This window comes from Helianthus annuus, chromosome 16, assembly GCF_002127325.2.
Source record: "Helianthus annuus cultivar XRQ/B chromosome 16, HanXRQr2.0-SUNRISE, whole genome shotgun sequence".
Taxonomy (NCBI): Eukaryota; Viridiplantae; Streptophyta; class Magnoliopsida; order Asterales; family Asteraceae; genus Helianthus; species Helianthus annuus.
This window is the reverse complement of record NC_035448.2, coordinates 30,989,984-31,004,881: the sequence shown is the minus strand read 5'-3', so window position 1 is coordinate 31,004,881 and position 14,898 is coordinate 30,989,984. Positions and strand designations below refer to the sequence as shown.

The 14,898-nt window shown below is 36.3% G+C and overlaps 1 protein-coding gene and 1 long non-coding RNA gene across 2 annotated transcripts; one reads left to right on the top strand and one right to left on the bottom strand.

Annotated features, from left to right (window-relative positions):
* The first annotated feature begins 4,701 nt into the window (after nucleotides 1-4,701).
* LOC110919174 lies at nucleotides 4,702-5,208 on the top strand. Its single transcript, XM_022163451.1, has one exon. It carries the CDS (start codon nucleotides 4,702-4,704, stop codon nucleotides 5,206-5,208), a length of 507 nt encoding a protein of 168 aa, XP_022019143.1.
* A 1,985-nt stretch (nucleotides 5,209-7,193) lies between these two features.
* On the bottom strand, nucleotides 7,194-9,045 carry LOC118488348. Its single transcript, XR_004884312.1, has 2 exons — nucleotides 7,987-9,045; nucleotides 7,194-7,698 (listed from the first exon to the last, which is right to left on the bottom strand). It is a non-coding gene; the product is annotated as an uncharacterized LOC118488348 (long non-coding RNA).
* Between the last annotated feature and the right edge of the window lie 5,853 nt (nucleotides 9,046-14,898).

The following is a 14,898-nucleotide window of genomic DNA, read 5'->3' as shown; positions in this document are numbered from 1 at the left end:
CTTTAGATAGTCCTTGGAAAAGGTCATGTCTTGGTTTACCTGTCGGTTTTATTAGTCTATCAAGTCAAATTGATTACTTCAAACTACCCTAGATCTATGATTGGGAAAGAGTAGGTCAACATTAGGTACTTACACAATAATTAGACAACTGGGAAGGCGTCTAATAACCGGTAGGATTAACGGCCTAGGTAGTTCCATAGGTTTCTCCTTGAGAAGGGTCGAGGGGCTTAGTTGGTTCTTAATAGGTTTAGTACTTTAAGATCCCGGTTCCAGAATTCATGCATTTAACTTAATCGGTAATTCTTTAAAAGTAATCCAGGATTCTTGTCTAGGTGGTCTCGCTCTCCATATAAGAAAAGCCCTTAGCCTTCATTCGTCTTTAGTCTAGCTTTAGTTAATTTAGTAGGTTAATATAGATTTCCTTAGTTTTTCCGTAACCCCCCCCCCAACCAATTAAACAGTTAGAGTCTGTGTCAGTCTAGGTTTAGATAGAGTCTAATAGCGTAATTAGAGAGTCTCGTGGGTTCGATACTCGGACTTACTGTAGCTATACAGCATTGATCGGTACACTTGCCGGTTGCGTGGTTTAGTTTTAGATCGAGTCTAAGTTTATAAATTTAAAGCTTAGAGTGTCTAGATTAGGTTAATTTTAGTAGTTTTTATTTAACCAATTTTAGCACATCAATAACATGACACTGAATAACTAGACGGACGTAACATGGTCAAAACATGGTGGATACGCCGCTGGTAATTCCTATATATAAGTGTTTTCATCATGTTACCAAACTTTCGTAAGACATGCCATGAGAAGTTCAGTGTTTTGTAGACCTTTTAACCTAATACAAACTTAAAGCAACTCACAAACGCATTATATCCGATTATCCACGACGAGACTTCACTCTTAACTCATCATTTTCATTGTCCAATACTTATGCTATCCTTATACTCATATTCGTTTATTAGATCAATCGTTCACCCTTATACCTCCATTATTCTCCGTTAGCCTTCTTCTTTTATACAAACCTCGTTTACAATCAAGTCTGTTTAAACGTTCGAATCTTAATCTACATCCGTACTTTTAAAACTACCTCTCTTCATATGCGAACACTCGTAGTTGGCCGCTGCCTCCAAAAAAAGCGTTTTATGTAAAAATGTCAAAAACTTCTCGTTCCTCTCAAATAAAACAACTTTCTACAAATACGTGATGTAGTAGTATTCTTAAACTTTTTATACAAACTACCACACTTTTCATCAAATACAAGTCGTTTTGTATCAATCTTTCCTTCTTACTACAACGCATTTTAATACACCTCCCGCTTGAGTTATTCAAAACTGTTTAAGCTCACTTTGCCTATACACATACGTACACGTCTTTACTTATGTTAATATCTCAAATCATTTTCAGTCAGACAAACTCTTTTACAAACCTATCCTTTCGTTTCTCAAATTTCATGCTTTCCAAAACGTCTCAAACTTCTAAGCATCGATTTGTAAACAATCTCGTTCTTGCCAAAATCCTTTTAAATTCTTCCTTTTGAATAAATTTCGGGACGAAATTTCCTAAAGGAGAGGAGACTGTAACGCTTCTTTTTCACAACTTCCCTAATTTAGAAATTGTATCTTGTAAATCTATTTTTGCAAGCTTATCTCTTTCGAAATCGTATCTCGTTTCATCATCGTAAAAACCAAGACTTTAATCGTTGTAAAATCCGAGATTTGAATCATTCGTATTCTGTACATCCATGTTATACACCTTTCATATATGTTCATGTGTTTGAATCGACTAATCATATGATACCTTATTCATCTTTTGTGCTAAACACGTTAAACATGCAAACACGTGACTATTATACTCAATTTATGCAATTCAATACTTAATCTCGACATTTATACACTTAATCATACTTCAATATGTTTGTTTTATGGTAGTTATACTCAATGAACCCTTAAACTATGCTTTTGTGTCATAATAAACCCTTGAAACACCTTAAACTAACAACAACAAACATGACGGACTTGTTTTGACAACAAAAAAAAAAAACAAAATTAGCGTCTGGTCTTCTCTGGTGGGCCGCGACTCTACGGGAATCCGGGAACAACCCATTCAGCTCGCTGGATTAGTCGATTTTTGGTGTGTTTTATTGGTTTAAGGTGTGTTTCTTGCATTTAAACCTCACCAACCCAACCCTAATCCATCCCCTATAAAACCCAAGCCTCCTTCAAGCCTTTTTCACTCTCTAAACACTCTTCATTCACTCTCAAACACTCAAAATCGTAGCTGAAATCAGGAGTTTGAACAGATTCATCACATCTTACAAAAGTGAGCATACCTCACTCATTTCTTAACCATTTGCTTTGACTCTTTTTCCTACTTGCTTGGATTGACCTTAGGAACATTTCCATAGGTTTTCCATGGAAAACCAAGGTCTGGAATGTCACCAAAAAGGCTCCAAATTTGACTGATCTTTCTGTTTTTGATTCCATCTTTGTTAAACTTGATTAAACTTGATTAAACTTGAGTTATCTCATCTCAAACCTATGTCCTTATGCTCATAACTACATCTATGGTTTGTTTGGGCTTAAAAACAAGGTTGAGACATGTAAAATCAGAGGTGTAAACTTCACAAACTTTCTGTTTTGTTTAGGGTTTTACCCACAAGTAGTGTTCAAGCTTGAAGCTTGATGTTTGTGTGATTATAGGACAAGCTTGGGCTATCCTACTAAAAATCCACACATTACTTGATGATTTCTTAGATTAGTTGTAATTATTTCCATTCTTATTGTATATTCATGACCCTCCTTGAATGTTTATAACATCAAGTGTAGTGCTGAGAACCAAGAGGTACCTAAATGAAAGACTTGTTCTCCCTACATCCTACATGACTTCTATGATAAACAAAGAGGTACCTAAATGGGGGATTCATCCTCCTACCTCATGCTTGACCTATATGACATTATGAACATTATATAATACTTATATGTTATCCAAATAATCGAACCTTTGATGATGAATTTGTGTTCATTTGTCAAAGTATTAGATTACATCATCTAAGACTTAATAACTTGTTATGATTCTAATGGGTAATTTACCCATGAAAGCATTCTAACCCATTGGGTTTCATAGTGTCAAGCAAATATTATATGACTAGATGATTACTTTTGCATATGTACTTTCCATATTCCTTTTTAAATTCTGAATCTCGACTCTAAACATACCTTGAACTTTAACCCTTATACATTCGTCCTCCCAATCTCATACACTCGTCAACACTTGGATAATCGGAAGACTTAGCAATTTTGTGAGTATACTTGACCCGTTTTACCGTTTTCACACTTTTGGGTGTAAAATGTTTTTATATACAAAACACACTTAGTATACATATTCTTATGCAAATACATAAACAAACAATCCAATACATGCTCACTATTTGTTATGCTTGATTCGTGTTTTCTGGGTGATTCTTTTGTGATGAACTTGTCATTAGCTTCGTACGAGCCTCCACTTAACATGTATAGCCCTATAGGAGTAACGCACCACCCGTGAACGAGAGGTCATGTTAGGTTTATTCATTCATACTTGCGTAAACAGAGGGCTGACTTGTAAATCACATGCCAGTTTATACGTTAATCTTGATAACTAGGTTTGCCATGTGGATTGTTCCTTATCATCTTTATACTTATATACTACACACCAAACTTGTATACTCGCCAATACTTTTTGTATTGAACTACGCTTTTAAAACATGTTGTAGGTTTAACGATGATGTTGGTGATGCATGGAATCTAGTAGGATGCTTAGATACATGTTTTAAATTTGAGTTAATTATTGTTTTCGTCCCTGTGGTTTGTCAAAAATCACTATTTCAGTCCATTAGTTTAAAAATTGCGATTTCAGTCCCTGTGGTTTCACTTTCGTAACCATTTCAGTCCCTGTGGTTTCACTTTCGTAACCATTTCAATCCATTTATTCTGTAAGTACAGGGACTGAAATGGTTACGAGGTGGACTGAAATGGTTATGAAAGTGAAACCACGGGGACTAAAATCGCAATTTTTAAACTAGTGGACTGAAATAGTGATTTTTGACAAACCATAAGGACGAAAACAGTAATTAACTCCTTTAAATTTTGTACTCTTATTGTATCGTATTTCATTGTTCATGTTGTATTTGTTTCAAATCCTTGTAATTGACTCTTTAGAAATGGAATGAAATTTATTATTTAAATACTTGTAAAAAATATTAGTGTTATGATGTCTCGATCAATCTATTTCGTCTCACTCCGATGTTTCCTCCATCGGTTGGGGCGTGACAACATGTCTTAATGACTTCAGACCCATTGGCTTAATAGGATGCATAAGAAAAAAATATTTCAAAGGTTTTGGCAAATAGACTCAAGCGAGTCATTAACTCGGTCATATCCGAAGAGCAATCAACCTTTTTCTAACCACAACATTTGGATGGTCTTATGATAATCAACGAAATCCTCTCTTGGGTCAAACAAAGGAAGTCATCGGCATTACTCTTCAAGGTTGACTTCAATAAGGCTTTTGACTTAATCTCATGGGCCTTCATTGATTTCGTCCTTGAACAAATTCAATTCCCAGCTTGTTGGTGAATGTGGGTCAAAGGCATCCTTGTCTCTTCCCGTGCCTTGGTCCTTGTAAACGGGTCTCCTACCCGCAAGTTCAGTTTCGAGAGGGGGATGGGGGTCAAACAAGGGGACCCTCTTTCCCCCTTCATCTTCATACTTGCTATGGAAGCCTTCTCGTCCTTCTTGATGAGTGCATCGGAGGTCGATTTTATTAATGGTATATCTATACCAAATGACAGCCCCACTATCTCCAACCTCATATTCCCAGACGATGTTTTAATTGCGGGTGATTGGTCTGACATAAATGCTTTGAATATTAGGAGGATCATGAGATGCTTTGCCGTTGTTTCGGGGCTCAATCTCAATTTTCGAAAATCTTGTTTATATGGGGTCGACGTCCATGTGGCTGAGGTTGACCGTTTGGCTGCCGTTATGCGATGCCAAGCTGGAGCTTTTCCTTTTATCTATCTTGGTATCAAGGTTAGCGTGAACATGAACAAAATTTTCAACTGGGGTCCGGTTATAGAACTTTTTGAGAGGCGCGTTTCGCAATGGAAGGCCTCCACCCTATCGGTCAGGGGTAGGCTCACCGCTCACACTTATCAAGTCAGTTCTTGATAGTTTACCTACTTGCTATTTCTCAATGTTCAGGGCTCCTTTCAGTGTTATTGACAAGCATGAAAAACTTAGACGCAATTTTTTTTTTTGGGGAAGCTCTATGGAAAGGTCCAAGCTGGCTTGGGTAAAATGGCAAAATGTCACTCGTGCTTTGAATGCGGTTGGTCTCGGGTTGAGGTCATTGCTGGATTTTAACTAAAGTCTTCTTGTTAAGTGGGGCTGGCAGCTTCAAACTGAGCAAAACAGGTTTTGGTGAAAGGTTGTTCATGGTTTACATTTTTCTCCTAGGCGCTGAGAATTTCTTCCAGCAAAATCGGGTCGAACGGGTGTGTGGAGTAACATCATAAAACTGGACTGCGTGTTCAGGCCTAGAAATTTATCTCTAGGCAACCTTATTAAAGTGCTTCCGGGTGATGGGTTTTCGATTAGATTCTGGTTGGATGTTTGGGTTGGGGATTCTAGACTTAAATCGTTGTTTGCTTCAATTTTCAAGCTCGATCGATTCAAACTATGTCACATTAAAGATCAGTTGGACTTTTCGAATGCCCTTCTGCAGCTAACCTGGGACTGGAGTGCCCAACCCTCTAGTCATTCGGAGCTCAACGAACTTCAAGCTTGTGTCGCGCTCTTGTCTTCGGTTCAGCTTAGCTCTCGGCCTGATACTTGGATTTGGGCGCCCAGTTCTGATGGTTGGTTCTCAGTAAAATCTATGCGTTGTCTTCTCGGTTCCGCATCTTCATCCTCGAGTATTGATGTGGGTATTTGGAATAACTGGCTTCCTAAAAAAGTGAACGTTTTTTGTTGGCATCTTCATCTTAATCGGCTGCTAACGAAGACAGTGGATCTCTTCATGGTGTCGTATCCCTTAGGTAGCTGGCTAGACTTTAGCTTCTGTGTGTAATATAATAATTTGCTTGGTTGTATGGCATGTTGGCCTGGTTCTTGTTAATATAAGGCTGCTTTAAAAAAAAGTCAGATAGGGACATGGTATGGTGATAAGGTGGCTCCTCTTCATGGTGGAAGGTTCAAATTTTGTAAGATATATATCCTACTCAGGGGCGAAGGATAAGAGGGGCGGGGAGGGGCGCCCGCCCCCCCGAATTTTTCGCTCAGTAGTGTTATATACGTAGTTTTCGTATAGAAATTTGTGGGTATATACGTTTTCGCCCCCCCGGTTCTATAGATTTTTTTGGGTATATACGTTTTCGCCCCCTTGGCTGAAAAATTCATGCTTCGCCACTGATCCTACTATATGAGTATTTAGGAGTAACTTAGTAGTTAGAAAAAAAAACATGCGAGTGTTAAAATACAAACACTATAAATACAAGTCTGATTTTTGATAATCAGTTTGTAGTTTATAAAGAAGGATGGTGACCGGTGATATAAAACTAAAAATAATCCAAGCATGTATTATACTAAAATAAATAAATAAATAAACTATATCAATCCAACTCGTCAAAATACCTTGTCACCTAGCAATTCTAGAAAAGGTTGATAAGAGATTGTGGGCTGTTGATGGTGTACAAAATATTACATCTAATATTTAAATAGCATTCGAGTCGAGTGCAATAAATATTGGGTAGTTGAAGTGTAGTTGCTATGGCTATGAAGAATATATACATATAGAGAGTGTTTAAATCAAAATCATGAAATATGTTGAGAATTACAAGAACTAGGACTTTTTCCGCCCGCGCTTCGCGGCGGCGCCAGCGGGTTAATCGGCCTTTACACAAGTTCAAAGCAACGATTTTTCTCTCCCTTTCTACCTCTTATGAAATAGTTGTACCCACGTATGCGACATAACTTTTTTTACGATTTAAGAAGCGATAGCAATAAAAATACTTGATCAAAACAAATGATGAATTAAAATGAGAAACCAAATACTGAATCAAACTGTGAGCTCATAAATGAGCATTAGAACTTGTTCATGTCATGATAATCAATCAAACAGACAACACGTTGTATGGATCATCTCAAGGTAATCAACCAAAAGATGAATTTATCTACACAAATATGGAATTTAAAGGAGGAAACATTTTGAAATTAAAACTTTCTTCACATACACATACTATTTACTTGAAATGTTCGTCTAGAAAAAGCAAATCAACGCATGGGATAACGTGGAACAATGCCTACTTGTATTAACACACGGATCGGTACCTTGCAATCAATTAGTGTTTTTTAACTGCCATGCTTTCATTCCCTCTTTCCTTGCTGCAAGAGTTTGGAGGTTGAGTCAAGTTGGGTGATTCAGTTTCGAGTGGAGAAGGGAAATAATCAGAGATGGCTTCCCAAGATCCTTTCTCATTCATTTTGACCATTTCCACCTTCCATGTTATAACATAGATACAATCTCTGGCATTGGTGGCCTTAAGTTAGCATGAGGCTGAACAACCGAACGCACAATAGAGCTACCCAAATCGTTTGCATAACATCCCTTTAAACAAAACCTTCACTCTTCATTCTTGATCTTTCATACAACTTTTATGCCTATTTTCAAGGAAAATGACAAAATAAATAAAGATCTCATTTTGTTGCTTTAGATTAAAATTAAATATGCAAATGGGATTGGGTCCTACATATTTGGGAAGCTATTGCATTTCTAATGGTAAACTAAGTTTGGTATTCTCCATCTAGCTAATGATTTTAAGCACTAAAACCACAAAATTGAATATCCTATACAGATCACAAAGCAAGGACATTATGATAATTATACGTTGATATTATATTTATATAAGAACTTATATGTTCCAGCTACTAAGCTAATGTGGTGCTCACATAAGCTGAATCCTTAACGAAGAATCTGGCCAGCCCAAAATCTCCAATTCTTTGTTGAAAAATTGTCATCAAGAAGAAGTATGTTACTGGCTTTATATCTCTGCACAATCATGATGTGAGAGTCCTCATGGAACCGAGGGCTCTGGTTTAAATACATGTTTTTCCCTGTAAGGTGATTACATATGTTTCATTCTAACATGTTAGAAGTATGTTAGGATTTTCTTTTTTCTTTTTTAGTATAAGGTGATTACATAAGTTTCATTCTAACATGAAATTTTTGCACATAAAAAATAATATTCTCTTTCTTATGAATTTCCTATTCACATTATTAGTGTATCATTCAACACAATATTATCTCAACGAATAGTCGAATACATAGTTAAACAATCAATATCACCATAACATTCATGTTAGTCACTTTTTAAGCATAAATAGGCTAACTATACTACCATATAAATTGCACTGCATATATATGCAATATAGAAACGGTAGTGAACTACTAACCTGGTCCATGAAAATTAGAAAAACCACTAAATTGGTCATTCATTTGCATCTCATGACATACCTTTGACCCATAAATGACAAATAAATCATTAGCCATTCAACTATTCATGTGTTCCCACAACAAATCTCATGAAAATAGGATAGTCTAATATATTAATAAATAACCAAATGTAAGTGTAATGGCATTATAAAAGAAATATACATAAGAATAAGATGAACAAAACATATATAACCTGTACATATGTATTTCAACATTCTAAATAAATAACTTATTGATGGATAAAAAAAGCGAAAAGGCCTATATAAAACAGAAACTACAAAACCATTCGACTCGTGACAAAGCGAAAAGGCTCAGAATGGCACTTCATCATCGCCAAATACGACTCAGCGCTGGTACAGCTGCAAACGGAGTTGCCACGCCAAGTAGCAAGCAACCATCATTGTCGGACATTGTTTCAAATCCCCATCAAATCAACATATACACAGCCTGTACTATTCAACACAAACATAAAAAAAGCCTGCCTTTTCACGGCTACTGTTAACACAACCACCACCATTAGACTAGTGGGTATGGGGGCCGGCTTGGCCCGGCGCCGGACCCCCACACCGCCCCCCTGGTCCGGCTTCCATCAACATCGGCCACCCACAGCCGGGTGGGCCGAGCCTCATTCAAAAAATCCGACCGTTATTAAACGGCTAGTTTAATAAAAAAAAAAAAAAATCAATTTCCTTTTAAATAAATACCATAATCCCACACCTTTTTTAAACCAATTTCTCTCATTCTACTCCCATTCTTCTCCATTTCTCATCCTTTTTTATAAAAAAACTCTATATTTTTTATACCATTCTCTCCCAAACATGAATCCATTCAACCCAAACAACCCCAACCCGAACAACCCCAACCCGAATAATCCAAATCCGAACCAACCTAATTTTTTTTCTAGTCCCGCTTACACTCCGACTATGGATCCTTCGTGGGGGGCTTCGCCATTTCCGTTTTCGGGTTTCCAACAAACACCCAACGCCTTCTCACAAATGTCTCAACTACAACAAGTTCAACAATATCAAGCGCTCCAACAAATCATGCAACGCAACACGTTTGAACAACTACAATCCCAATCGCAACCCCCGGTTCAACTTGAAGATGATGATGAAGAAGTATAGTCACAAGAAAACCGTGTCGTCCGACTATGCTCGAGCGGAAGATTTTAGGATTATGCGGTTGGATCTCGACTCGGTTCCGGAGGATGAACGTGAGGTTTATCGGAGGATGAAGGAAGAGGTGAAAAAAAAATGGACGTCGTAGGCATTAGGAAACGTAATTTTTTTTATTTTTTATTTTCGGTTTCTTTTTTATTTTTTAGGAAATGTAATTTTTTTTTTTCGGTTTCTTTTTTTTTTAGGGAATGTAATTTTTTTTTTTTATGGAATGAAATTATTTATGTTGTTTGATGTGGTGTTTTTTAAATTTTATAAACTTTTTATTACCTTGGTTATTAAATTAAACAATAGAAAATTATAAAATAATGAGGTGGGGCCCCATCCTCCATCCCCCTCCATCCCTCATTTGGCTCATCCCCCACGAGCCGTCTACGTGGCGCCTACGTGGAGGCTCATCCCCGTGGGGATGAGCCAAACCATACCCACTAGTCTTATCACCACCAACAACAACATGACCACCGCTACTAACACAATTATCTAATTAATCTCATAAAGCAAAACGAAAATACCAATACAAATCGACTCAGATCTGAAAAGATCATCGTCGTTGAACCCACTCAGTGGCGTGACGGTTGCAATCGAAGTTGCCATACCGGGTAGCAAGCCAACATCATCGCAGGGTTTAAAAATCATGGCCGCCAAGACGGTCTGAATCCACCGGTGGTGACCCTCCGGTCACCGCCCCGACCTCTTTTTTAGGAGGGCTAAGGTATAAAGATAGAAAACACGTATCAAGAGAGGATGATTTCCCAAATAGGTCAATCGGAACAAATCACGAACAAAAAAACTGTGGTGGCCATGGTGGTGACCCTTTGGTCACCGCTACTCTATCTTCCCTCTCCCCTTCCCCTTTCTCTCTCTCTCTCTCTCTCTTCCCGTTCTCTCTCTTCTCAGGCAAAAATTCCCAAACAACAAAACCACCACTGAAACGTGGCGACAACAGCGACGGTGTCATGATGGTGAACCTTCGGTGAACACGTTCAAACGCGTTGATCATATTTGAGATCAAACATTTCTTATTAGGCCCGTATCTTTTGTATCAACGACTGATATGAATTTACCTAAGACGTTACAGTATAAGATTCTTGTTCACTATAATACACCGCATAAATGTTGCTAGTAGTTGAAACAGGAAATACTTATATTATAACTTGTCAATAGAAAAGTTCTAATACCATTACTGGTTATGGACTGAGTCAAGCCCTTTTAAATTATGTACTGACTGAGTCAAGCCTTCTAATTTATGACTCGAAGATCAAGACGTGTTTTGATGGTGAGCCAATTATTTGAGTAACATTGATGTAAAGTTCCACTTGTTCGGACAATCAGAATAAAGACAATTTATTATCTCAATTTTGGTCTTAATATTAAACTCTAGGATTAGGATCAAATACAAAGGATTCTAATTGTAAGAATGGTACAAATGCTCCTAAAAAAACCCACTACAAAAAAAAAAAAAAAAAAAAAAAAAAAAACTTAAACATCCACCACCACCCAAAAACCTAAACTTCCACCCCCTCCCCCATCACCTACCCAAAAAAAAATTTTTTTTTTTTTGCCGAGGGGGTGGGGGTGGGGGTTTAGGTTTTTGGAGTTTTTTCCCAAAAGAGTGTTGGTGGAAAATTTATTTACCAAAATGGATGATTTGAAATATATTTACCAAAATAGGTGTTTTGCAATGACGTTTTTCTTAAATTGGTGAGGGTGAAAAAAATATTTACCAAAATGGGTGATTTAAAAAATATTTATCAAATGAGTGTTTTTTCTTATTTCTTTATTATTAATTAATCCGTTATATTTTTTACTTTTTTTCAGTTAACCTAATATGTTTTTAATTTATTTTTCTCCAAACAATTACTCTTTATATTTTATTTACTTTTTAACTAACCAAAATACAATTCTTTTTTTTCTTAATACCTTTTCTTTTATTTCTTTTTACATTTATATAAGCTAAATCATTCTAATATAAAGCTTACTCCTATAAGTGTAGAGATGTAAACGAACACTAAAGTAACACGTTCATGTTCATTTATTTAACTTTAACCGAACAAAAAATTGAATACAAACATGGTTTTCTTTTTCGTAAACAAGACATGTGTTCATGTTTACATTAACCGAAATTGAAATAAATGTTGTTCCTGACCATTTAAAAATAAGTTAATAATAATAATAATAATAATAATAATAATAATAACAACAATAATAATAATAAGTATCGAGTTGGCCAATGAAATTACGAACCAATCAATCTTCGTAAATATTTTTCCCGATAATAAAATTTATGTAACTTTAGGAAACACTATATTATGGGTTTTCATTTTAATTGGTAATAAATTACGCAGACAATAGTAAATGAAAAATTACCCTGAAAATATTAAATTAGAACAGTAAATGAGGGGTATTAGCATTTAAAAATAAAATGAATTCAACGATTTTAGAATAGTAAATGAGGGGTATTAGCATTTAATAATAAAATGAATTCAACGATTTTAATTTGTTTTAACCTGGGTTTCATTATATAAAAAAAAAATATAATAACTAATAAGTTGGTTAAAAAATCTATATAATGAGTTACATTGAAGAAAAGAATATAAATGTGATAGGTTGATTAAATAAAAATAGAAGACTTATAGTAGATTAGTTAAAAATGAAGAAATATAGAAAAACACTCATTTTGGTAATTATTTTTCAAATCACCCATTTTGGTAAATAACTTTTCCACCAACACCATTTTAGGAAAAAACTCTAGGTTTTTTGGTGGGGGTGGGTGTTTAGTTTTTTTTTTTTTAGGTTTTTTGGGGGTGGGGTGGGGGGGTGAGGGGTTTAGGTTTTTGGGTGGTGGTGGGGTGGGATGGGGGGTGGGTGTTTAGGTTTTGGGTAGTGATGTAGTGGGTTTAATTTTAGGTTATTGGACACTTGTCACTCTATAAATCTTTCTTACACTTCTTATAATTAGGAGCCTTTGTAGAATAACTTGACCCTTAAACTCCAAGTTATAATTACTACTAAATCACTTGAGAACAGTGAAGAAGACACTTCATTTCATTTACTTTAAGGGGCGGATCCAGCTCACGTTTGTGGGTTCTCAAGAATTCAGTGTGTTTGGAAAAATGGAGAAAAAATAGTGAGAACCCAATAGAATTTAGAAAAAAAAATTAGTGAGAATTAAAAAAAACTTACAAAAAGGAACTCATTAGAAAAAAAATCTTGGATACATCACTGTTTACTTTGCAGCTGTTTGTATACTTTGAACTAAGAATAGGGCGAAATGCAATATCCTTGAATAGAAAACCGAACAAGTACGACTCACATGATAAAGACACATGCATATCTTTAGATGAGAATCGGACGAAATATAATATCGTTGAATGAAAAATATGGTGTAATTTCAATTTTATTACGTTTTAATCTAAGTAACAGCTTGAAAGTTTGGTGTTTGTATGTTTGTTCCATCTTTTTGGTAGAGTTTTAGTTGTTATATTTAAAAGTTTTGAGTAAACTGCAATTTTATCCCCTGAGGTTAGGGGTCATTGGCATGTCTATCCCCCCTAAGGAAATAATTGCAATTTTACCCCCCACTGTTTGGGGTTATGTCGCACTTTTACCCCCCGGACCAAGTTTCCGTTAGATGTTAGCGACTTCTGTTAATGGTCAAAGGGCAATTAGGTAATTTCTCTTTAGTGTTGACCTGCAACCTCATTTAATCACCAATTCATCACTTTGAAACCCTGAAGTAAACCTAAATCAAAATTGAAGACCTCTGCACCGGCGATCAGGCATTCTTCAACAATTACAGCAGATTAGAAGTCTGTTACGAGCATGGATCTTCGATTATGGAAGATACGAGCTGAAGATCAGTATTTCGAACCGGGTGAAATGTACCGTAAGTGACATGCAAGCTCAAAGAGGTCTGAATTAGGTAAAAGTTTAACTTTTTATGTGTTAATTTGTTGTTGATTTGTGTTTACAGGAGAAACCCCATCTCAATTTACCATTAAAATTCACCATGGAGGTAGTTTTGTAGGAAACCCAAATAGGAGATACCTTGGTGGGAAGATGAACTACATTGATCATGTAGATTGTAGAGTGTTGAATACTGATGTTTTAGAGGAGATGGTTAAGAAATTAGGATACAATGATGGTTTGTTTTTCTGCATTCATTACAAGGAACCGTACTGTTCGTTGGATTTTGGTCTTAGGACATTAAAATGTGATGTTGACTTACTAGGGGTCTTTGCTAATGTGCGTCAAGGAGCCAACATGATAGACATGTATGTTGAACACGGGATGTCAACAATATTGGAAAATACAAGTGAAGGTCCTGTAGGGGCATGTAAAGCAATTGTTCCAGCATCATTTACAATAAATAATCAGAATCATAGTATGAATGAAGATGAAGAAGAGAGGGAAGGAAGTGATCCTGATTATGAGTATGTTGAGGAAGATAATTTGGTTTATGAAATAGAGGTGGATATGCAGAGGTTTAGGGCTAATGTTGATTTTACTAGGGAAGAGCCGGATGGTTCAAGTGATGGGGATCATGATGATGACAGAAGCGAAGAAGGTCATGTGCCTGTAGACCTGGAGGATTTTGAAAGTGGATCGGATGAAAATTCAACCCTTAGAGATAAGGTTGCCAGGAAGATAAGGAGGAGAAACGAGTGCTTCAAAAGGTCCAAATGATCTGCCATTCTATATTGGTCAGCTTATTGATGACAAGAAAAAGATGAATCAGATGGTGAAAGATTATGCTCTTAAGGCAATGAGGGATGTGTTTATTCTAAAAAATGAATTGTTAAGGTATAGGGTAGTATGTTTTGGAAGCAATCCACCACTACTTGGTCCTGTAAAAGGAAAGGGAGAAGAGGGGCAAAATAGTAAATGCACCAAAGTAGGGCAACAATACAAGCACCTTAAAAGGCATACCAAGCCCACATGTCCTTGGGCAGTTCACATCTCAAGGAACACAGACAAGGATAAGTGGTGTGTGAAGACCATTCATAATCAACACAATTGTTTGACAACAAGGGACGTTTCTTTGTATACAATGAGTTCGATTGCCAGAGAGATCCAACCTATGATTGAAAGCAATCCAGACATGCCAATTCAAGAAATCCAAAGTCAACTGCTTCGGAAGCATCAACTTGAAATATCACTACATAAGGTCTTCAGAGCCAAAAGGATAGC